This window comes from Sardina pilchardus, chromosome 1, assembly GCF_963854185.1.
Source record: "Sardina pilchardus chromosome 1, fSarPil1.1, whole genome shotgun sequence".
Lineage (NCBI taxonomy): Eukaryota > Metazoa > Chordata > Actinopteri > Clupeiformes > Clupeidae > Sardina > Sardina pilchardus.
The window spans coordinates 46,359,592-46,384,591 of record NC_084994.1 but is presented as its reverse complement, the minus strand read 5'-3'; the positions used below and the strand labels follow the sequence as shown (position 1 = coordinate 46,384,591).

Genomic DNA, 25,000 nt, shown 5'->3' with positions numbered 1-25,000 from the left:
TTTCATGGTCTGTGTGTCACCGTGGTCTCTGTGCGTCATCGGAGGTCTGTAGGGTTATAGCATAGTGCTGGGCATGTCCACCAGTGTATGTTATTTTTTACACATCATGCACCCTCATTGAAATGACAGGCAAAGTGCAAAGGTTGAGCAACAAGCAAAGTTCTCATGCATGAACTGTAGGCATCGTGTGGCATGTGGGCACATTGAAATGACTCATCAATGTTTGCAGGTCTTGCCCATGGTGTTAAATTAGGAAAATTATTATTATTAGGCCTAATTATTAATTTAGCTTAGTTAGATGTAACACTTTGCTCTTTGCCCATCATTCAGATTATTGTCCGTATGTATTACCGGTAGTCTGTGTGTGATAGAAGATATTTTGAAGAAGTTGAAAGTCATCTCTTTTATTGTCTATGCTCAACATATTACCAGTTGCATATTAGGCCAGTAAAGGCTTTTGGTTGTAATAGCCTACCGTGTGTGTGTGTGTGTGTGTGTGTGTGTGTGTGTGTGTGTGTGTGTGTGTCATGGTCAGCTCCAGACCAAGAGCCTACTGCCTGGCGGACAGTGATGAGGAGTCGTCCAGCGCGGGCTCGTCTGACGAGGAGGACCCTTCTGAGTTGACGGCTGACCAGACGCTTGGAGCCGAAGGGTAATCGCCACACACTCCCTCTCGCCACTCACAGCAGCGGTCACCCATTTCTATTCTACTCTACTGGACTCTCCACACTATTGTACTCTACTCTATTGTGTTCTGTTGACCTCTAGGACAGGCTAACAACTACTGTTGACATGTGTCAGGTGATTGATCAGTTAACTTTGTTATTATAGCTTTGTTATTATACTATACAATGGGTTTCTCTTCAGCCATCATGCCATAGACTTCCCTCTGGAGCATTTACTCTCCACACTATTGTAGTCTACTCTATTGTGTTCTGTTGACCTCTAGGACAGGTTAACAACTACTGTTGTTACTGCATGTGTGAGGTGATTGATCATGTTAGCTTTGTTATTCTACCCCACAATGTGTCCGTACAGTCACAGTCGTTTGTGACATTATAAACTTGGCTTGTTGTGTCCTTTCCTCAAATACGTTGTGTGGATGATGTTTTTCTACATTCACCACAATGGTTTTCTCCTCCATCATGCCATAGACCTCCCTCTGGAGTATTTACACAAGCGTGCTGAGTGATGATTAATCAGGTAGCTGGGGCAGCCGTGGTGTACTGGTTAGCGCATCGGGCTTGTAACCGGAGGGTTGCCGGTTCGATCCCCGACCAGTCCACCACGGCTGAAGTGCCCTTGAGCAAGGCACCTAACCCCTCACTGCTCCCCGAGCGCCGCTGGTTGGGCAGGCAGCTCACTGCTCTGGGTTGTGTGATTCACCTCACTGTGTGTTCACTGTGTGCTGTGTGTTCACTAATTCGGTTAAATTGGGTTAAATGCAGAGAACTGAATTTCCCTCACGGGATCAAAAAAGTATATATTCTATTCTATTCTATTCTAGCTACACTATGCTAATGCCTAACACATGTGCATTGCTGTGCTGGTTAGCATATTGCCTCTAATGGGACTAGAGAGGAACAGGTAGCAACAGGCTCAATGGTGTTTTTGCCCCCAACGGCTCCAGGCAGCACAGCCTAAAAGGCACTACCTTTACCCTATTCCTAACCTTAACCCCCTCAACCCTCATCCTGCCCCTAAACTGAGGGGAGTAGTGCCTTGAAGGCAGCGCTGCCTGGAAGGCACCATTGAGGGCATATAATACCACAGCTAGCTGACTAGAGCCGGTGGAGATCAAGCCAGCGGAGATGGAATCAGACTAAACCCAGTTCCTCCGCCGCAGGTTGGTGGGCGGCCACAAGCACAGCAAGATCATGCGCTTCGTGGACAAGATCACCAAGTCCAAGTACTTCCAGAAGGCCACGGAGACGGAGTTCATCAAGAAGAAGATGGAGGAGGTGTCCAACACGCCGCTGCTGCTCACCGTGGAGGTGCAGGAGTGCCGGGGGACGCTGGCAGTCAACATCCCCCCACCCCCCACCGACAGGATATGGTATGGCCCAGACATTTGATGAGGAGTGTACCAAAAGTAGGAATGGGGGGGTTGGTGTGTCTCCAGTTGTTGGGACATTTAGGTTAGTAATTCAGAATGAATGGTAGCTTTGAGTCTGACAAATCCTGAGGCTTCAGTGGACATTAGTGGACATCCTGTAATGATGGTGATGGTCCAGTAGTTAAACCTGATTGGAGGTTTGGTGTATCTATAAGCTGCTACCCTAAATAAAATAAAAGCTTTTTCACACCTCACTTATGGTCACTCCGCTCTCAGGGAACAGCGAACATGTAACACGGAGACCGTATCAGCTGTTCTGGGGGGGTAATGCTTCAGGCTGTGTGTCTTGTGCAGCACTCTCATGCCACCTAGTGGAGGCTAAAGGAAGGACGGGGAGGGAGAAAACAATTCAGTGGAAATTATGCACATTGACTTGATGTGTTGAATAATTCACCACGCGTCCTTATTACAGTCACAGTCGTTTGCCATTTTTGTTATCTAAAGTGACATTATAAACTTGCCATGTGTCCTTTTCTCATATAAGTTGTGTGGAGAACATTTTAATGTTTGTATATGAATGGTGTTGTAGTCACTTTTATTAGTCATTACAGTATTTGTAAGTCTGTGTTTTTATCATCAAGACTAATGAAATAGAAACTGACTATACACTTTGAACACACCCGTTGTCTCCTATGACTTGTATGTTGATGACAGTGCCTTGTGTGCTGCAGGTATGGCTTCCGCACCCCTCCTCATCTGGAAATGAGGGCACGACCCAAACTGGGAGAGAGGGAGGTCACGTTTGCACACGTCACCGAATGGATCGAGAAGAAACTCTACCAGGAGTTCCAGGTATCAGCTCATCCCACTTAATCCCACGTTAATATGAATGACCACGTTCACACATAAGACCACGTTCACACATAAACTACAATGACGACAAACGACATGAAGAACGATATCGTTGAGGATAACTTTCAGAGCGATTTTGAGAACGATAAAAAGCTGACAGCCAATCAGAACCCATCACATTTTAGCCATCCCATTCATTAACACAAGGGGAAACTTTGCGTATCGTTGGTCAGTGTGGACGCTTTTATCGTTATGGTTATAGTTTATCGTTCTTGGTGTGAATGCCCCTTATAGTTATAGTTATGGACCTGAACCGTAACCCTCACTCTCTCCCCTCTCCCCCTCTGCAGAAAATCCTGGTGATGCCCAACATGGACGACTTGTGGCTCCCCATCATGCACCCTGCCATGGACTCGCGTTCAAACCTGCCCTCGTCCGAGTTTGACGCCGCCCCCTCCAGTGACCTGTGATCTGTGACCTGAGCGCGGCCGGCCCGACAGTATTCCGCGCGACTGTGAGCTGTTCACTGCACACACGCCTCACCTCTACACTACCGACTGCGCCGTCGCCGCCGGTGCCACATTCCTATGAAGGACGACCTTGAGCGAGGCTCGACCTTGACCTTTTGACCTCTCAAAAATAAATACAGAAGTAGATACATTTAAAAGAAAAAAAAATAAATAAATACATAACCTCTGAAGATGATGCCATGAAGGAAACACTTCCACTTTTGCTGCTTGGAAAACTTTTTTTTATTACCTCCAAAATCGGGAGAGAAGTAGAAAAAGCGTGGAGACCAAAACAAGTTCATCTGTGTGATGGAGAGTTTTTACGGAGATACCATGAAATATGTCATTAGACAGCCTGTAAGGGCAGGGGACGGGGGGGGGGATTCCTGGGAAAGAGAGGGATGATTATGGGTAATGAAAAACATGTGGTGTCCACTGAGGGCACGGCATGGGTTATTGCATTCACCGGACACCTTACCTTCTGGCCGAGAGGAGACAACTCGCCTTTATCTCCTCTTGGGAGAGAGACGCACATCTGGTGTAGGGGGAGAGAGATGAAGACCAGAAAACCTGAGCTTGAAGTTTTACTTACGGGCTTATAAAGCTACAAGTCTTGCAGCGGGGGCAGTGCCCCTGAGTCTGTGTGAGAGACCATTTTGTGTGTGTGTGTGTGTGTGTGTACCTAATACGTACCTTAAACAAAATGAAGTTTGATTAGATGTGTGGTGAAGAATCCATAGCACCACATTCTGTCTTTGGTATATAATTGACTGTTGATGTCTAGCACCATCTGTCATATCTGAGTGTGAGTGTCTGTGTGCAAAAACTAAAAAAGAAAAGTCTTTGACCCCGTTAGACGTGTGAGATATACCCATGCTTTCAGCAGACTTGATATTGGCGCTGGCTGTGTGTAGGGGTTTGTGTGTGTCTGCTTACAGTATATGTTCGTATGTGTGTGTGTGTGTGTGTGTGTGTATGCACGTTTGTATGTGTGTGTGTGTGTGTGTGTGTGTGTGCTACTAGACTGTGATTTACTTGCCCATTCTCACGCTAACATTGTTGCACCACTCTTCTTATACTCCACTACAAGCTCTGAGGTAGTGGACGCCACTACACCTCACAGATCATTTAATATATACAGTATGATATACAGTATGTTGCCATTTACACACAATCTGTTCGCTTGCCTTCCAAAAGCCAATCGCTGGACCTCCGTAGGGTACGTCCAACCTCTAGCTTTACGTGTATCTCTTAAAGTTGGTTTAAATATTTACACTAAGTCGCTATTTCTGTTTCATGCCTCATAGCGTTTTATGTTGGTGCACATAAGCTGTTTTTACAGTTGCGATGGCCTGCTTGTACTGCTAGCTTTTGCTACATATCTTGTGTCATGTTTGGTGGTTGATACAAACCTTGCAGTAAGCCAAGAGGTTTTCTTTCTGTTTGTCGTTTTATTTTTACATGTCTACATAGCACAGCATTCCACCAAAATCTCCACCCTGACACATTCCCACTTCCACGTCACAAAACCCACCCACGCACACAGATGAGCTAGACACTCGCACACACTCTCCCAATGACCTCGCTACGGCATGCTTATCACCACGGCAACTCATCACCAAAGCCTTCCTAAGGTTCCAGTGGACCTACTGCCACACAATGGAGGGGGCACAACTGTATAGTGTGGTGTGTTATCTCAGAGGAATGTTGAAGGATGCCACAGTTTAACAGTTATACAGTATATCTGGGCCTAACACTTCCAAATGAATGTACTGATGGAGTATTCCTTAGAATGGGGGTGTCTGTGTGCCATTGGAAGTCTATGCTATGACATTATAGAAGTTACTCATTTGAGTTATGCAAAGTGTATTCTTTCGGTTAAGAGAAAATAATTTGTTCTATATAAGTGATTGAAAACACTACCGAGATGTTCACATGGAAATTTAAGTTCATTATTGTATGATTGTAATTGAAGCCATTATTGCCTATTACCGGTAGACTTTTCCAGTACTTAATATAAAAGCCTCTGACCTGAGATCTTGCTTAAAATAATGCTTTACAATTCCTGGAGTACAGTTCCTCTATCTACTGAGGAAAATACCACTGCTGTTTTTCTTTTTTTTCTTCTTCTTTTTCTTCTGAAGTAATCATGGAAACTGTCACTGTTTACTCTTCTTGCATTTAATGAAGTGTCAAGGGTGTCGTTTTTGCGCTTTTGAGCTGATTACACCTTCAGAAAGAAGCCAAATCTGGCTCCTTCCATGCGTGCTGAAAGAATTAATGATTAGAGTTCAGCTCTGAAGCACGCTCCTCTAACCCCGTGCAAGTCAAGAACACGAGACTATCACACTCAGTCGCTCCTTTTAAGCTGTTCATTCGCTCATAGGTCGCAAAGTCTCAGACAGGCACACACAGTTTGGTTGTGTTCTGTCAAGTGAAGGTTTCCCCCACATTACCAAGTTTGGTTTTGTTTTAATTTCAACAGACAGAATAGACTGCACACTGGACGATGATGTCACTCGTCCTACATAAGGTTTGTTTACATGGAGCGTCATAGAAATCGAATAATGTTGTAGTGAATCTGTCGTTTTGAACTGGACATGTCCCAGGTTAACCTTTTTGCGCCTTAAATGACTTGCTACTGGTACGAATCAAATTTCTATTTTTGTTGGTTTTGTTTTGTTTGTTTATTTTTGCTGTTGCTCTGAGCAATGATCGTCAAAACTGTACTTAGAGACACAAGAAGAGTTCTATTATTACATGAAGAAAATGATTTGTATCACGAGGTGACATTATGAGAGAGAAAAAAAGTGTACTGATCTATTTAGAAACGATTACGGAACTTTTCTAGAGCCAAATAGAAACAGTTGCTGGTCATGTGCCATAGTGGTGCGTGACTCCGGTCTGGTGAAGTCGTAGCAGTCTAGGGAAACTTCTGTTCATTGAATATATCTTTGTTTTCGTTCTCCTCAAGTGTTGCAAATGTTTTTGTTTGCAGGCCTTGTGTGTACAGTTTATTTTTTTATGTTTTGCTTTGTCCTACCTTGTATAATGATGGACTGCGAGGTGTTGGAAAAAATGGTATTCCGCTGGCTTTGTAATTATAATTCATAAAGTGATTTAAATAAAGACTTTTCTTATTGAATATGTGGATGTGTATATGTTTTGTGGAGATGTTTTAAAGGCATGTGGAAGAGGTCAAATTCCTTTCTGGAATGTTCTGTGCCTACATCATTTTTTGGAGGTCCTCAGTAGGCCTAACTGCACAAAGTCGTAGACTCTCACGTGTGGACTTGCAGGCTCTGGCTGAGAACCCAAAGCCCACTGTGAAATTGTGTTAATGCAATGTGTTGAAATGGTGTAGCTCTTGTGTATAGTCATTAATAATAACATACAGTTATCATTGTCTAATATAATCATCATAGCCTATATGTGGTTGTACATACAGAGACATGCAGAAAAAGTAAAGTGCTTGTGAAACCTTATGCTGAACTTATTTGAAAGAGCAGTTGGTGGTACCTAATTCACAACAAGGTGCATAACTACAGACCTGTCTCCCTTCTTCCTTTCTTGTCAAAGGTTTTGGAGAAAGTGGTCTTCAAGCAAATGTGTGACTTCCTCTATCAGAATAACCTACTAGACCCTATGCAGTCTGGTTTCAAGAGTGGTCATTCTACTGAAACTGCTCTTCTATCTGTGACTGAAGCATTGAGAGTAGCTAAGTCCTCTGCTCAGTCATCAGTGTTAATTCTGTTAGATTTATCTGCAGCCTTTGATACGGTTAACCATGACATTCTCCTTTCTACACTATATGAACTGGGAATTTCTGGGAAAGCTCTTGACTGGTTCAAGTCTTACCTTAAAGGGCGTTCTTTTAGCGTGTCTTGGCAGGGACAGATATCAAAGTCTCATGACCTCACTACAGGAGTCCCCCAAGGATCAGTATTAGGGCCCCTCCTTTTCTCTATTTACACCACTTCTTTAGGTGGGATTATTCGCTCTCATGGATTTGAATATCATTGCTATGCGGACGACACTCAACTTTTCCTATCCTTCCCACCTGAGGACTCTAGTGTTTCCCATCGGATCTCTGCATGCCTGAAGGACATTTCAATCTGGATGAAGGATCAGCACCTTCAGCTTAATCTTTCCAAAACTGAGCTCTTGGTGTTTCCAGCAAAAACAGCTATTCCCCAACAGATCAATATCCAGCTTGATTCATCCTCACTGACTCCAACCAGATCGGCACGTAACTTGGGTGTCATAATTGATGACCAACTTACTTTCTCTGAGCATGTTGCCTCAATTGCAAAGTCATGTCGGTATACCCTGTACAACATTAGGAAGATCAGACCTTATCTGACACAAGATTCCACTCAGCTTCTTGTACAGGCAATGGTTATCTCCAAGCTGGACTACTGTAATTCTCTGTTAGCTGGCCTACCTGCTTGTGTTTTAAGACCACTACAGTTGATTCAGAATGCTGCAGCACGACTGGTCTTCAATCAGCCAAAGAGGACACATGTAACCCCTCTCCTAGTTACTCTCCACTGGCTCCCTATAGTAGCCAGAATTAAATTTAAATCTCTCACTCTGGCCTATAGGACACTGACTGGATCTGCTCCCAGCTACTTCAGTTCTTTAATCACGATGTACATTCCCAACCGCCCATTGCGATCTTCTGAGGAGCGTCTGTTATGTCGACCAACCATACATGCTAGGTCAAATTGTAGATCCTATTCTTCAGTGGTTCCGTGTTGGTGGAATGAGTTGCCCAGTGCTCTCCGTTCCAGCAACAGCTTTGGATCTTTTAAGAGGGGTCTTAAGGCATATTTATTTAATATGCACTTAGTCCTTTGAGTTTGTGATGTGTTATGGTTTGTATAATAGTATTGTTTTGTTATAATTTGTCTATTGATAGAATTTGAAATTTATTTTGCTATTGTCCTTAAATTTAGCCATACCATGCTTTAGTTATTATTATTATTATATATAATTAACTGAGTGACTTATTTGATTGCTATTCTCATTTCACTGTTTTATTTCTCATTAGGTTAGTGCTTAAAATTATTGTTTTACTGATAATATTACTATTCTCCCTAGTTTGTAATTGTTCACTGTTAATTTAATTTGTATTGTTATTTATTTGTATGTCGCTTTGGACAAAGGCGTCTGCTAAATAACCATAGCCATAGCCATAGCCATAGCCATAGCCATAGCCATAGCCATAGCCATAATGTTTACACTATTACATAAACAGCCTATAGACTTTGTTTCAAATCAAATGTCAAAATAACATTTTAAGTCGAAAAGGTCGAATAAAAACTCTCTTTGAGATATACACATTCATCTAAAGTACCACCAGATGTCACTGTTGCCTTTACTTACACCGCAGGATGGCATGTCCTCATCCTGCCCGATAGGCTACCAGATAGTAGATCAACATTGAAATTACATTATTTGAAGTCATTCATATTAAGCCTACATACTAGACATATTAGACTACACATATGGGAAGAAGATTTGTGAATAAATTACTGAAATCTACGTAGGCCTATCAGGAGTCTGGCTAGACAGTAGGCTTTTCTAACAGATAGTTTTTGAAGAATTTCAATTTGGGTCAGCATTAGCGATGTGGTCCTACTGTACGTGCATTTAGGACGCACCAGTCAGGGCCAAACCTCTTTAGTGGACTTGACTTTTCTTCTACATCCTAATTAAGTAGGCTATGCCTACAATTTACTGTTCATTTAGCCTACACATGTAGACCATGCATATTTGAACTTTTTCTTTTATTCCATCTTTTCCAAACGATTGCCCCGAGTGCACTCTAATGAGCACTGTATGCCTGACGTTGCTGGAATGTATCACTTAATAGAAGAACTGCTTGTAAAGTGCGCGCACATTTTGTATTTCCTGCCCTCGTGGGTAAGGAGCATGCTTCCGTAGGTTTAACAAAACAGTACATCGTCGCCTTCCGTTAGGAATGAACTGACAGCTTAGCGAATGACTATGAGGTTCAGTTAAGTTTTTACCGTGCACCTATCCGAGGACCGACCACTTGACAGAAGCACATACGGGGGAGGTCGAACATCGCCAAACTCGTGTAGAAACCATATGCGAGTGGCTTTTTTTTTGTCTCTCTCGAAAGATGACTCTTCGGTTGCTGTTTCAGCAGATGTAACTCAACCTCACAGTACTCGGAAACCATCATTCGCCCTCTTTCGTCAAGCATCATCTACCAAGCTGTTTTTCATCTCTTTTACTGTTATTGTTTCGTCATGTCCTAGATATCGCTTTTATGTGTATTTTGACCGTGACTTTTTTGTCCTGTCCCGTCTATTAGAGGGGGCAGGTCGGTGCACATAATTGCAGCTACAGTTCGGTTTCAGACGATACGGTTATTGCAAGGCAGCCAGAAGAAGACGGTCTACAACAGACATTTGCTTATTTCCGCTTTGGTACACAGCCCCCGCGCAGGACTATTTGCATGCTTAGCCCAGCAAAATCAGAGTTGAGCTAGCTTTGACAACTGGAGGTAACTCCGGGAGGAAGATTCGATCAGAGTACCAGATCAACCCATTGCGCGTGTAGCCACCAACAGCGATGTTGCTGAAGGAGTACAGGATATGCATGCCACTCACCGTAGAGGAGGTAAGTCTCTGGAATTTTCTCCTTTTTACCAGACTTTTGAACGAAGTACAACTTGGAAGGAAAACAGATGTTCAACCTTGGACACTGACATTTTGTTACGTCTGCTGTACGAGAGTCAAAACATGACATGAAACTTTGTGTGCTGGACTGACCTTACAGAACATAGCCTACGTTACTGCCTCACTGATATCCACAGAGAAGAACAGTTAATTCATTTAACGAGATGTTCATACGCCTATTCGTTCATAATATTCCAGATATTTTTTTCATAATACAGTATAGTATCATCACACGAGCCCTGTGGTCGCACACAGTCCGCCTATCACGCACACTGTGTTATCAAAGATCCGATGCTCTCGAGAAACGAGCTAACGGTGGGGGAGTTCATTCACCGTTTCAGCGTTTACCCCGACGGAGTGGTCAGTGTTTACGAGTCCTACATGAAAGGATTATTACTTGTCACTAGGGAAATCATTACAGCTGTAATTGCCCATAGTGACGGCAGGCTGTCGGTGTGAGTGTGTAGGCTACATTTTGCTTTAACGAGACACACACACACACAAACACACACACACACACACACACACACACACACACACACACACACACACACACACTGTGATGTTACTGGTCAAATGTAAACATGACTTGTAGGCCTATCTTCAAAATTAAGGAAGCATGAGAAGTTCACAGAGTAACTCTCAGTTGAAAAGTAACACTATGGGTAGGCTATCTTCACCTTGTGTTGAAGTTGAAATAAATTGACATTGATAATACACCCTTCACCAGCTTCATTGGTTGTGTGAATTTAAAGTGTCAGTGAAGCTCCAGACACTCCTCCAAAATGATACACAGCAGTCAGGCAGATTTTGTTGACGGGCTTTTTAACTCTTTCCCGAGCCTGGTGCTTGCATCTACAGTGAACCCTTGGCACCGTTCTAGATCCGCTCTGGAGGACTGGCCTTTATCATGACGGTGCACATTGATCTGGTAGAGAGCCAGGGGCTCTGACACCACAAGCAGACAGACACTCGCTGTCACAGTTCCGGGGACTGACTGATCTGGGTTAGCGGGTGTGTGTGTGTGTGTGTGTGGATGGTAGAGGGGGGGGGGGGCTGACGTCCACAGCTCAAGCGTCTGCCAAGCCTGTCAGTGCACCACAGCAAGTACACAGAAGTTTCCCAGTTTTAGGCCTTCGTCTCATATGGCTGCACTGAGAAATCAGGAACCGTTAGGTTTTTGGGTGTAAACCAAAATCTGAGCATTTTTGCTGTTGTGGTGGCTCAACCACCGTGGAATGTAGGCTATAATGTCTGCTCTTTTTTCCCCCATTGGTTTGCTTTGCTCAAGAAATCGCTCTTACAGTCAGGTCTTTTGAGTTATACCAAAATCTGAGCGTTGTGTCGTTGTAGCTGTACCACAGTGGATGGTCTGCCTGTTTTTTGTTTTTGTGTTTGTTTATGGTGCTTTACTCCAGAGAGTGTTCTTTGGCAGTGTCCACTGAACATCTGTGCTGCACCTCAGCAGTGGACTGTAACCTTGTCTGGAAGCTCGGCCTGACCGCCCGATTTGGACTTTGGATGAATTACTCATTCATGCTTGGGATATTATATTGTCTGTGTTCAGCTGTGTTTCTTTCCCCCACTATTGATTTAGTTTCTTTGTCGCTGAAAAAAAAAAAATCACCGGCCTTGACCCACTGCAGCTCACAGACTTGAGCAGACGTGACGTACCTATAGGTAATTGTGGTTATATCCTGAGCCGCCCAGCTCAAAGAAGAAAGAATCAAGCCAAAGGTGGCGACATCACTCGCCCATATTTGTAAGGTTAGGATGATGGTGTCACTGTCGTGAGTCACTCCCAAAACGAGACAGATCAACCGGTTGGTCTGCTGAAGCCACCCTTGGCGTGCGCAATACTCTGCTGCTGATTCACAGCCCTTTTACACCCAGGTGATTTCTGCCGCCGAGGCTCTCCGTGATTAACGGCTGCCTGAGCAAGGCGCGCTCGTGACCGGAGTTGGCAATGGCTCATGACTCCGGCACAAGCCCCGCAATCATTTTGACTTTGAGTCATATCCAGCGCCGGGCTCGGGAGGAAGAGCGCCCTGACAGACTGCCATCGTTCTCTATCAGTATGACGTACGATTGCTTATTTCAGTTCTCCCTGGTTTCTTCCTCTCTCCGCTCCTCTCCTCTGGGTCGGTCTCTTCCCATAAGCTCTCTCTTTGTGGAAAAAATACCTCTCTCACCAGATGAGTTCACCTTTCCTCGTGCTTTCTATTCTCACAGAAAACTGAGGATTAAGGAACTGCTCGACGCAGGAGCATATAATCCCAGTGCCTGACGCAAATGGTATTAATTGCTAGAATAGATTCCACTTCGCTCACCCAATTTTTTGACATAAGCTCCCTGTCTAATCCATCTGTATTGGGTGGGTGGGTGGGTGGGTTGAGGGAGGCCCAGGAGGTGTTTCTGTCTATTTATATATTTCTTATTGCTGATGCGGGCAACTCTGAATTGCAACTCTCCTAACTCCTGACTGCCAACTGCAGGGGGAAGAGTTCATGTGATGCAGCCGTGCAAATATGAATCACCGCCATTATCCCCTGGTGCAAGTGCGGAGACTAGCCGCATATGCATATGCTAGTCTACTGCACTGCAACGAGGATATGGCTCCGAGGCATGTCAGATTGTGGGAGGGGGAGGCTTTATCTTTTGCACGCATTGTGCAAACGTCTGCCTGTTTTCATTATGCACGGCGCTGGGCTTTCCTGCCACCTCTCATTTATTCAAGGAACTGAGACATGCCATCAGTGAGGTAAAAGCACTGTGTGAGTCTTTACCAGCACAGTTTTCACCTGGAGAAAGGCACTTATTGCAGATACTGCCTATTCGCCATGAATGTGGCAACAGTATTTGATTAAAAAAAAAAGAAGCTTTTTCTTGCAGACACCTGAAACCATACCCTGGAAATTCAGAGTTCTCGCGAGAGCACTATTTGTATTTGCTCAGCGAGTCACTCCGGCGGTCGGTAATGATGCTCATTACCCATGCCCTTGGGGCCGACCTGCACCAATCACATCGATGTGTATCTGATGTAGGCGGGCCAGAGGCGAGCTAAACAGATGACGACAGCACCGCAACGTAGAAGTCCGGAATCAGTCAGTAAACATCGGTCGTAGTTTTATCCATGCGCGTCGAACTCAGGAATCAGTCAGTAAACATCGGTCGTAGTTTTATCCATGCGCGTCGAACTCAGGAATCAGTCCGTAAACATTGGTCGGAATGTTATCCAATTGCGTGCAGCGATATTTTCAAATCCACGCTCGGTGCAGCCCCTCAAGTTGGGCCGTTTTCACTATTCATAGCCAGACCCCAAATCTTTCTACATGCGTGTCTGGAGATTTCCAGGCTACTGAAACCTTGCAGTCAGTGTATCACTTGCCTGCAGGGAAAGGCATTTGTGTGTGTGTGTGTGTGTGTGTGTGTATGTGTGTGTGTATGCTCTGGTGCGAGCCGTCTCTGATGAAGTGTGGCGACGTGCTCGGCCAATGACGGTGGCGAGGTGCTTCCAGTCAGCCCCATCTGTCTGGGCACGGCCACTTAATCAACAGCTCTTTTATTAGCAGTGGAAGCTGTGATTTCCAAATACACCCCGCCAGCCATAACCCCCCCTGCACACACACACACACACACACACACACACACACACACACACACACACACACACACACACACCACCCCCCCAGGGGGGGTTAGCCGCTGCCACAGCCATCGCCACTCTCCCTGATTAATGCTTTGTTTTGGGCACTGCCCTCGGCTGGCACGAAGCTGGCAGTCCGGCCTGGGCATTTGAGATCAGTGTCCGTCAGGTGTCCAGCAGGGGCTTTAACAGACACAGAAAAACCTGTAATGGCCGTTGTTTATGCCAAATAAATAAGTGGGAGTATTTATCGGGTGTATTTAGTGCTCTGGACCAGAATTGTGGATGGATGATAACATTCTCTTATTCTTTTCTCTTCACACACACACACACACACACACGTACGTAGGCCCAGTGTTAAGTGTAACCTGCTGCACCCGCTCACTGTACACCATCTGTGAGCGCGGACCCCCCACAGTGGAGCGGCACCCTCTGGGGAAGCGTCTCCCACACTCCGTTATCAACGCGCTCATTAAGATGCACAACTCGCTGTGACCTTTCCCTTGTCAAACTCCTCCAGTTTTGTGGAGCTAACTACCCCTTTTCGCCTGCGAAGTAAAGACTGCTGTTCAAGCAGCAGCAGCAGCAGCAGCACCCCTGCTACCTCCCCCCCCCCCACACACACACACAACCTTCGCCAACCCTCAAATAGACTGCTCAAGCAGCACCCCCCACACACACACACACTGTACACACACACAAGCACGCACACACAAACACACACACAACCATCTCCAACCCTGGAATAGACTGCACGCCCATGGTTAGAAGCTCTTCTTGTTACCATGACAGCTTGGGTTTAAATGTATATGTTCTCGCCACCAAGCGATCATTGGCAGCCAGTAATAGGCACACGGGCACGTGAAGCTCTTGGGCAGCACCCTCGCAGACCTGCTGGAATCTCAACCATGTGGACATAAGCCTGGACATAAGGGCTGCTTGTTAGAAAGATGTGTGTGTGTGTGTGTGTATGTGTGTGTGTGTGTGTGTGTGTGCGTGTGCCAGAATCAGCTTACCACACTGACACACATACTGTGCTGCTGCTGTTCTGTGTGTGTGTGTGTGTGTGTGTGTGTGATATCAATCAGCCATGACTGTGTCTGTTTTGTCCAGCAGCACCTCCTGGGAGATGTAGATCTCATTTCTCTCTTTGACTCCAGGATGAGAGATGCTGTCTCTAGGACTAGTGTTGTGTGTGTGTGTGGGTGTGGGTGTGGGTGTGTGTGTGTGACCAACTGTGTAGCCAATTAGCAGGGCCCATCGAACTGGGATCATATGTAGCCGGGAGAGAGCTACACAACAACCCTGGAAGACACCGGCAACAACGTTGTTGATTGAATCAGGATGCCATTTGGGATGATTGGCGGTGCCCGACCCAGGCGGCGCGAGGAGGCCATTACGGCATGGGCGTGGACCGCCTCTCATTTCCTTTACACGCTCTCAGTGCCACCCGCCGGGGGCCATTTGCTGGCCGCTAATGTTGGCGCTGCCCGCTAGGTGAGCTGGACCCGGTAGTCTTTACCCGTCTCCGAGGGAGGTCAGCCTTTCCTGCTCAGCCGGGCTGCTTGGGGGAGCACTTATGTCATATCACACTAAATCTTGTTCGGAAGTACAGAAGCGGGGCAATCTGAGAGCTGGAATGGAGGTGACAGCCTGGCTTATCAAAAGTGGCGAAAAGTACTCGCTGGTGGCATAAGCAAAGTAATGAAAAGCTGACTGAACAACACCATTAACCCACGGGGCAGTGACATTTATGAAAGCCGCATCGGTGGAAACGGCAAAGCAGCACCAGAGGGCTCGGCAGCAAATACAGCACAACATACAGCAATGAATGACGCACTGACGCAGGACCAGAAATAAACAGCTTCCTTGGTAAAAATGGAAAATGTCGTATAAAGTATATGCATTTCAAATCGAATCTAAAGCACACTTTAACACAGGTACATAAACAAAGGCCCCTATCCTGTGTAAGGCCCTGAAGGCTTTGAGTGAGTGCATAGTGTGTGTAAAAAAAACCCTCCGAAAACACAGACAGGGGAGACAGAAGGAGGCGTCTCCGCGGCGACTGGAGGGAGAGTGGAGTCCTGTAAAGGGCAGCGCTGAATCACTCTCACAGAGCTGTCTGAGGCCAGGCCTGCTGTCAGGCCCCTCCATCAGGAGAGGATCCAAACCTCAAACCCTAAACCCCCTCCCTCCCTCCCTCCTTCCTCCTTCAACTCTCATCCACCCTTCTTCCGCGGTGCACTGTGCTGTTTGTATAATGGGACGCCATTATCTGAGGCATTTAAGACCCAGCAGGCTCCCGCTCAGTTAACTTGTCATTTGACGGGAGAGAAAAAAGGCAGTTAAAGCGGTTACCTGGAGTTTTCACACATGAGTGCCCGAGAGCCACGTGAATGAGGACTATCACAGCAATATGAGCTCTATGGAGTGCTGCTAAATGTAAAGTTGACACATAATGGACAGTATTAGTCCATTAGACCTGATATAATACAGTCCTAATACCTCACAGTGAGGAACCTTGAGAAGGGGTCGAACACTATTTGCCGATGGCACCAATGCTCGGCTCCTCAGAGGCACCTAATAGAGCAGAGCTTAGCGGCTAATCATGCGCTAATGCTAGCCAATTTCCCGTTGTGTTGTTTCCGTCAAGATGGGTTTGCTTAACCGAGTGACGAGCACGTGTCTTTCCTATCAGGCAGGGCCAGCCAGCTGTAGAGGTTACGCAATCCTGATTGCACAGAGTCTCTGGTTCAAATATTAGGCTATCAGTTACAGAGTGTCAGTCAATGGCCCTCTGTTTGGGTCTAGTTTAGTGCCCCCGCGGAGGCGCTTTAGTGGCTGCGTGTGGACGTGTGTTTGGTGTGGATATGTTTAATCCTTTGACATATAAAGGTTAGAACGGAGAGAAATCAGCCGCCTGGCGTTCTGTGGCTCTGATGAAAACAGAACGTGGAGAAGCAGGAGACGTGCAATAGAGAGAGAGAGAGAGGGAGAGAGAGGGAGAGAGAGCGAGCGATCTGCTACTCAGTGAGCTTGCCTCAGAAAACTGGTCGATTCAGACCAGTGCTGTTTGTTCTCCACTGCGAACTCAATGAACCCTGAGGTCACTGCAATTTGTATTCCTTGGTGGACTGCTTAAAGCACCCAAGCTGTGGCTGGCTTGGGAACGACATTTCAGGCAATATCTGCCCTTTTCTTGGTCTCCATGACGCAGGGGCTTATCTAATTGGGCAATCCACCATTCCATGAATTCCTACGAGCTCAGCTTAGTCCCTTTGTATTATTTAATAAGGTCCTTGAATGTTGTAAGCCTTGGTCTAGCTATTGTTGGTCTGCAAAACCAAATGCATTTCTCCACTGCATGCATATCGGAATGGCGGCGGCCTCCGTGGCATTGAACATCAGCCTAATGATGTATGAAATCATGTGTTGCAGACGCGGCTGCATTGTTATTCAGCGGCACAGGCCTGCAAGCCACTTGATATGACACAGTTTGGGATTAGCGCTCGTCGTGTTCCTCGAACGTTGCCTTGCCTACTGTGACTGTAATTGCGGTGGGCTTTTCCATCCCTGCCAACAGGCTGCCCAGATCACAGTACCGGAGTGACGAGCTAATATGCAGCAGCTGCCTGGTTTGCCCGTGAGCGCTGACTTGAGGAGACACTCGAAGGCACCCACCCCACCTTCCATCCTCCTTTCCTTTCACTCTCCCAAAGTCCACTCGGCGGCCATATTGCAACGTCTTTTGGGGGGGCACTTATCAGGCATCTATTTCAACCAGTAAGTGTGTGAGCGCAAAGCTTCAGGACGGCAACCTTGCTCCAGTGGCAAGGTCACGACATGTGATCGGCACCATCTATTCACCACCCACCACGCAAAATGGCACAATGTATTCATATGTTGTAGTTTTTGGCCACAGAAGGGGCGGGATATGTGTAGACGACTGCCATATTGGCGTTACAAACTAACCCCATGCATTTCTATGTGCCCATGTCTTCTCATTAGAAAGTCTCTGACTCTTCTTCTCAGTCTGTCTCCCTCTACTCCCCCTGCAATCACTCTTTTTCTTTTCACCCATCTGCCTTGCATTCACCTATTTTGCTAGTCATGGTTGAGTCGAGTGAAATGACAAATGAAGTTGGCAATAGAGCCCGCTATCATCAAAGCACAGTCTGAATCAATACAATCACAAGAGCCATTAAGTGCATGCCTCGGGGGGATATCCTGACGTGTGGTGAAGCCATCTGCCTCTGAAACAAGCCTCCATGTGGATCCTGTGGAGTTGTGTATTTGGAAGGACTCGGCCAGTAGAATAGTGAGTTCCTTGTTCCTCGGGATCTAGTGGACCGATGCCTGACTAGCGGTTCTCAAGCCTCAAAAAAGCCTGGATTAGACGGAGGCACAGAGGGCATATTGTGAGGGGTGCGCTGCCAGGCCCTTCTGGGGGTATTTTAGCCCTTCAACTGAAGACTGAAGAACGGCCGGAGTGTTAAGTGGTGGCGATGAGGACCGGTTTCATCTCATGCTGCCATGTCTTGGTCTCCTTCTTGACCTTCTCATGGGAAGAACCAGGGGCCTTATCTGGACAAACCCTTTTAACAGAGCAAACAATTGACCATTACAAAGCCATTACCAGTGCAATGAGCATCTCAATGACGGCGGCAATGTTGTTTGGTTGCCCTGGTAAATCTTGGCCCTTCTGTCAATTAGTACAAAGCTTTTTCTGCTTAATCATCCTCCAGTGGTTTGAATGAAGACAGAAAGAGGATGTGGGGAAGGCAGAATGAGACATCATGTGCATGGCATGCAATGGATCTCTTGGAGGGGTAAACTGGATTTTGTGGTGCAGGAAAAAAAAAAGAACAGGCAGTGATTTCATCAGCTACACCAGAGGTAGTTAGCCTTTGGCTTAACCTTTTGGGGAGGGTACCCCTCTGGAGGAAATTGGTTGGCCCCTTCTCTACAGCTCCTGTTGCAGACCGTACAATCCTTTTAATATTCTCTCTGTGTGTGTGTGTGTGTGTGTGTGTGTGTGTGTGTGTGTGTGTGTGTGTGTCGGGGGAGGGAGAAAAAGCATTACTGTATGGTAGTGTACAAGAGTCAAGCGACAAGTAAGAAACCACATGATCCTATAGCTCTGGGGCTTCTAGCTGCAAAGCATAGATGCAGAAAAGCAACAACAAAAAAACCCCAGTAAGAGTGTCTATCAGTGCAATAAGAATATCAGTGTGATGAGCTATTATGGACATCTGCAGTGGTTGGCTTGTGTGGGGGTGGACAGATCGGTGTGTTTACGGGTGCATGTTAAGCAGTTTTTAATTAGCTACGCAACTCAATGGCATTTCAGACAAAGTAAACAGTTTGACCACAGTGCGCCTAGAGTAAACTTCTGACTCTCTCTCTCTCTCTCTCTCTTTCTCTTCCTCCCTCACTCTCTATTTTTCTTCCTCCCTCCGTCTTTCAAGCACGCACACACACACTCACACATACAGTGCGCACACACACACACTCCATGCCTTATTGGCCCCTGCTGCGTGTCTCGTTGAATATTACATTTGTGTCAGAGGCAATTACACATGTTCCGAGGCCCTGCGCTGGAGGGGTAACCACAGGGGTGCCCAGGCCAGACCCCAAACATCTGTGCGCCTCACACGGCCTCGGCCGTTTCTCATCGCCAGAGACAGCTGTTGCTGCGGCAACCGGCTCCAGTCCGTTCCACCCCCACTGCCGCACGTGAAAAGACAAACGTATAGAAAACAATCTCGAGCGCCGAATCTCATCAGCCCCGCTCGTGTCTCACTCTGTTGGATGGTGATGATGATGATGATGATCACGACTGCTGTTTTGATTGATGCTGTTTGATGCTGTTGAGTTACCAGCCGTATGGAGGCAGGGGAACGTTCGGGATGATCAGTCCAAAATTGCAGCACATTGTTCTGCTGCCTCCCTGCCTGCCCATCCGCTCTCCCTCTTCCCTGATGCTTTGATGTCTAAGCGCACGGGGCCTGCGGGGGAATGTTCATCCATTTCAAATAGACGCCCACAGAGTCAAATATGTATCATGAGCGCGCTTTGGATTCTCCGCGCGAGGTCGGTTGCGTAAGGGGCTGAGGAGGATGCCGGCGCTGGGTACAGTTACGGAGGGCTCCTGCGGAGATTGGGCAAGCAGCCCCAGTGGAAGTGAAACGGGCTCTGAAGGCGAACCGCTTGACGTCATCCTCTAAAAGTAAAACTAACTGTTTTTTGTGTCCTTTTATAGTAGTTGGGCCCTTATAATCTGGCATTAATGCACTGAGATTTTGTCTCAGTGACTTGTCATGAAAATACTTGGACATTATTTATAATAGCCACTCAAAACAGCATTTTTTATTATTATGAACCATGGTTCTACATGATAAAAAAAGAAGTAGAAATATGTCATAGAAAAAGCTAGTTTCAAGTCAGTCCCCAGCATCACTGTAGATAGTTAAGCCTAGGCAAGATCACGCTTGTAAAGACTGACATTTGATGGTTCTGTAACAACAGAGAAAATGGAGGAGCTCGTCATGAGACCCTGTGCTGTTCATCTCAACAAGATCTCTCTGGCAGAGATGTCTGCATCCATTATCATCCTGGCTGGGCTACAGAAGTCTACCCGTAATAGCTTTCAGTTGATTGGACACTCGAATATGTTGGAGAAATTACAGTGTCTCCACCAATTACCCTATGTTGAAAACTCACATCAAGTGATAGCGCTTTTCCCTCATATTACGGCAAACTGTGAGCAAGCAGTTTCTCCATTGGAAGTAAACCTGTAATGGGGCAATTGCATAAAATGAGTGCAATTCAGTAGTAATACAATACTACACAATACAAATGTGGAGCCATTTTGTCTTGCCTTGTCAAGTTCAATGGTCTCTCAGCCGTGCTGCACACACCACCACTGCTGTGCTTTTCGACATCAGTAAAGAATTCTGTATCTTTCATCCCATTTAAAGAAAGACATCTGAAGCTGACATAGCATAGCATGACCGAAGTCTCTCTGTGACGACTATTTTCCTATAAGTGGTGCCGAACGTAACAAAAAAGAGCACGTATTGCTACTGTTCTTGATGTAGTAGAGCTGATGGAAGTTCAAACTAGCTCAGTGTCCAAAGCCTGGCTCATAATTGCTGCAGCTGTTTTCATGTGACCCTACAATCATCTTGTCTCTCAGCCACTTTGCGGGAGACAATCTCAATTTAAAAGTCATGGTCCAATTAGCTAAGCTGACAGGGAAATTGACATGGCTAAGAAGAACAGTTAGCAGCAGTCCATACATGCAAAAACATATTCGCTCCTCATCTGATCAGTAGCCCTCAAGGCATCTTTAGTTATGCTTTCTCCAGAAACCTTAAACCTTCAGGCTTAACCTTTGCTGAATAAGGAGGATCTGAAAGTGCTTTTTGTTTTTTTTTGCCCACTGCTTACTTAGCCGCAGGCTATGATTTAGTGATGTGGGAAGGGGAAAAATCTGTGCTGCAAGCGCTATTGACTTAGAGGGTGCCGGCTGGCTTTTATTTATTTATTCAGAATAGCAAGGAATTGATTGGGGGTGGGGGTGGGGGTTGGGTTGAGTTAGCTTGTTGTGTAATCTGTAGTCTGATACACTGTTGTGACCCCCTTTGCGAAGGCACTGTATCACATTTTAATGGAAACCTACAGCAAGAGTGGGCTAATGAGGGCATCTTTTTGTACAGCGAGCGCTGTCTCTGGTTCTTTACTCTTTACGTGCAGAGTTTGCGCAGCCTTGGTCCGTGTTTTCGGACAGAAAACGAATTACCAGAGTGCTGACTCAGAATCACCTCGGAGGAATAATTGAATGGAAATGTCACTTTTTTAATTTACTGCTTTACACTCGATTTGTCACATCATGTCCCTTGATGAAGCACATGAGAAACTAAGGGAGGGAAGCAGTCATGTGTACTAGATGCTGCACACAGCTGGCACGGCAACTGACAGGGACACTGTTTTTGTTGCTGTTGTTTGTTTGTCTCCCTTTTTTACTGTACTGTACAAATTAGTTTTGTAGAGATGCCAGCACGCGTGATCCAGAGTGGATCAGGCCCGCAGAGGCGAGGGCGATGCTTCTCTTCCCCCTCGAGCCACCACAGAGCCCGTAATGTGCCAATTTGGGTTTGATTTTGCTCCCGTTGTTTTTGTCCTTTTTTTAGCGAGGCTAACAAGTGAGCGGCGCGCGGCGTCTCGGAAGCTCGGCGGTTTCCGCGAGCCATTGTCCCTCACAACGTCTTGAAAGGATCCTGATGATGCTTACGCACATCTCATCGTCAGACAAGACAATAAAGCAAATAGAAGCCACCATCAAGGAGGGAACGGCTGGAAGCGAACTCAACTCACTCGACGCAAGTCTTTAATTAGTCCATTGTTGCCATGGGGACGGAACTATTTTCGAGAAGGTAGCATAGGTAGCGTGCAACGCCGCTGATCTGGAGAGGAAATTGGATTTGACCGGGGCTGTGTTTGTGTGATTGACAGACGGACTGACCGACAGACTAATTGTCCAGAGCCTGAGCTAATTGCAAGTGGCGTCGGTGCCGGAGGGCTGCAGTGGGCATCATCTGGTCGTGGGGGCTCATTGCGTTCAGTTCCACACAAGCTGCTTGAAATGGGAATCGCAGCTCACCAGCGGCACAGTCGCGTCTGGCCTGCTTTTGTCCAGACCACACGTCTCTCTCGCTCGCTCTCTCTCTCTCTCTCTCTCTCTCTCTCTGGCCAAACTCACGAGCACACGCTCATCATTGTTGCGATGAGTCAATCATTTTGAAGTGGTGAATGTCACTGGTGGAAGGTGTTTGTTCTGCAACTCCACTTGTGTGTCGCTATGAAACAAACATGGAGGCCGTGGGGTATGTAGTGAACGCTAGTCATTACACCACCGCTAGCCTGTAGAGTGAGGAGTGAATGAGTTAGAGTGAGTGAATGAGAGCAAGTGAATGAGTGAGTTAGTGAATGAGAGAATGAGTGAATGAGAGTGAGTGAATGAGTGAGTGAGTGAGAGCGAGCGAGTGAGTGGCCACTTGCAGACATTTGCCCTGTTGACAGCTAATCCTTCGGGCGGGTTCAGGTTTCCTCGTTGGTGTTGACCGCCGTCTCTCCTTGAGTGCTGAGAGAGAGTGCGGCAGGAGCGGCCAGAGGATTATGGTTGTCATGGCGGCGCGGGGGTTTGCAGCGACAGCTAGACCGGCAGGCGGGAGTAATGTCACCAGCGCTGCTGACTGACTTGCTGCTTCCACAGCTGCATGGGCCGCCTGGGCTCCGTGCTACAGCGCTCAGCAGGGCCTGTGTCCTCCACACACCCAGCCTCTCACCCACAGCGCTCGGGGTTGCAGCCCGGTGTTGCAGCTCGGGGTTTCACAAACTCAGGGGCTTATGTGGGCGGCTGGGTGTGTCTTGTTTTTGTTTTGTATGTCTGAGTGTTTATAGGCTACATTATGCGTGCGTACGAATGTGTGTGTCCGTCTGTTTTTTTTTAAGTCAGGTTTTTGTGTGTTTTTGTGCGTGTCTCTGTGTTTGTTTTGTGTGTGTGTGTGTGTGCGTGTGTCTGTCTGTCTGTTTGTGTTGTGTGCGTGTGTGTTTAAGTGAAGCCATGTGTTTAAGTGATGAATAAGCAGGGCTCACAAGTAACCTCAGTTTGGCCACAGGGGCGGCCTATCCTGCCAAGCATCACATGAAGTGTGACCCTGAGAGAGTGTGTGTGTGAGTGTGTCCCATCCTCCACGCCCCCCACACACACCCTGCGTAGAGTCGCCCCCCTCCCCGCCAGCGAAGCTCTCTCAGTGGGACTTTACAGCCTCGGAAACGCAAACACAGGCAGATGTTCAGATGGAGGTCCTCCTTTTAACAGTGCTCTTATTCTTTTCGATTTTACAAGGAGGGTTCATGCTCTTAGCGCAAATTGAAGTCACGCTCACTTCGGCGTGGCGGCTCTCTCTCTCGTGCTCACGCTCGCTCACCCTGAAATCGTTTTAATTGGCCAAGTCACAGGCGGCGGCGGTGCGGAGTCGGGTGGTGCGGAGTCGAGCGCAGCGGCACAACAGCGCTCATTGTCTCCCCGCTGAATGGCTCGCACGGCCAGCCGCTCAGGTCTCGGAATTGGAATCTCAGAATATTTTTGATTATCACTGACTGTGTGTGTGTGTGTGTGTGCGTGTGTGAGTGAGAGAGTGTGTGTGTGTGTGTGTGTGTGTGTGTGTGAGAGAGAGAGATATACACACTGTGTGTGTCCCTGATATTTGAATAGTAACACTGTGGACTGAATGTGCAGGAGCACTAGCTGTCTCTGTGTGTGCCCTGTGTAGATGAATGTTTGTCATAAGCTCAGGTGTGGAGGGAGACTTTGTGTGAAAAGGAGTATGAAATTGTATGAAAAATTGAAAGTATGAAATTGAGTTGTCTTTGAAGTTGCCTTGAACACATTTTCAACTTTAGTGAAGCTTTTGTGAAAAGAGTCTCACAGTTCCTAGAGAGATAAACCATCTCTGACTGTACAGTTTTTCACTTTACCTCATTGTGTAATATTAGTCTATTAATTGATAGACTGATTGATTGATTGATTGGTACAGTGTATAGATAAGTCAATCTCACACTATATTGCTCCACACTGTGTAGACTCCATGAACTGACCTTCACATTCTTTGTGGTCAGATATAGATGTAGTCTTGTGGTCCTCTCTCTTCTTCTCTGCAGATGTAGTCTTGTGGTCCTCTCTCCTCTTCTCTGCAGATGTAGTCTTGTGGTCCTCTCTCTTCTTCTCTGCAGATGTAGTCTTGTGGTCCTCTCTCCTCTTCTCTGCAGAGGTAGTCTTGTGGTCCTCTCTCCTCTTCTCTGCAGAGGTAGTCTTGTGGTCCTCTCTCCTCTTCTCTGCAGATGTAGTCTTGTGGTCCTCTCTCCTCTTCTCTGCAGAGGTAGTCTTGTGGTCCTCTCTCCTCTTCTCTGCAGAGGTAGTCTTGTGGTCCTCTCTCCTCTTCTCTGCAGATGTCAGCTGGGTCCCCCGCATGTGCCCCCCTCCACAGGCCCAGGATTAGATAGAGTGGGGCTTTAATTGCCATCACATCTGGCCTTTGTCCAGCCATACCGCTCTTTCCATCCCTACACACAGAGCTGTGTGTGTGTGTGTGTGTGTGTGTGTGTGTGTGTGTGTGTGTCTCCGTGTGTGTGTGTGTGTCATTTCTGTATGCTCTCC

At 46.6% G+C, this 25,000-nt stretch overlaps 2 protein-coding genes across 2 annotated transcripts in view; both read left to right on the top strand.

Moving 5' to 3' along the window:
* The window catches only part of LOC134093211 (testis-expressed protein 2-like), a 44,617-nt gene extending 38,055 nt beyond the window's left edge, over positions 1-6,562 (top strand). Inside the window, exons 10-13 of the mRNA XM_062546442.1 lie at positions 536-652; positions 1,847-2,056; positions 2,788-2,908; positions 3,259-6,562. Of these exons, the coding sequence (XP_062402426.1) occupies positions 536-652; positions 1,847-2,056; positions 2,788-2,908; positions 3,259-3,378 (568 nt within the window). The 3' untranslated portion in view covers positions 3,379-6,562. The remainder of the gene's footprint in view (positions 1-535; positions 653-1,846; positions 2,057-2,787; positions 2,909-3,258) is intronic.
* Positions 6,563-9,402: 2,840 nt separating this feature from the next.
* LOC134093370 (cytoplasmic phosphatidylinositol transfer protein 1-like) overlaps positions 9,403-25,000 on the top strand; it is a 72,631-nt gene continuing 57,033 nt past the window's right edge. The window contains exon 1 of the mRNA XM_062546454.1: positions 9,403-10,071. Coding sequence (XP_062402438.1) covers positions 10,024-10,071 — 48 coding nt within the window. The 5' untranslated portion in view covers positions 9,403-10,023. The remainder of the gene's footprint in view (positions 10,072-25,000) is intronic.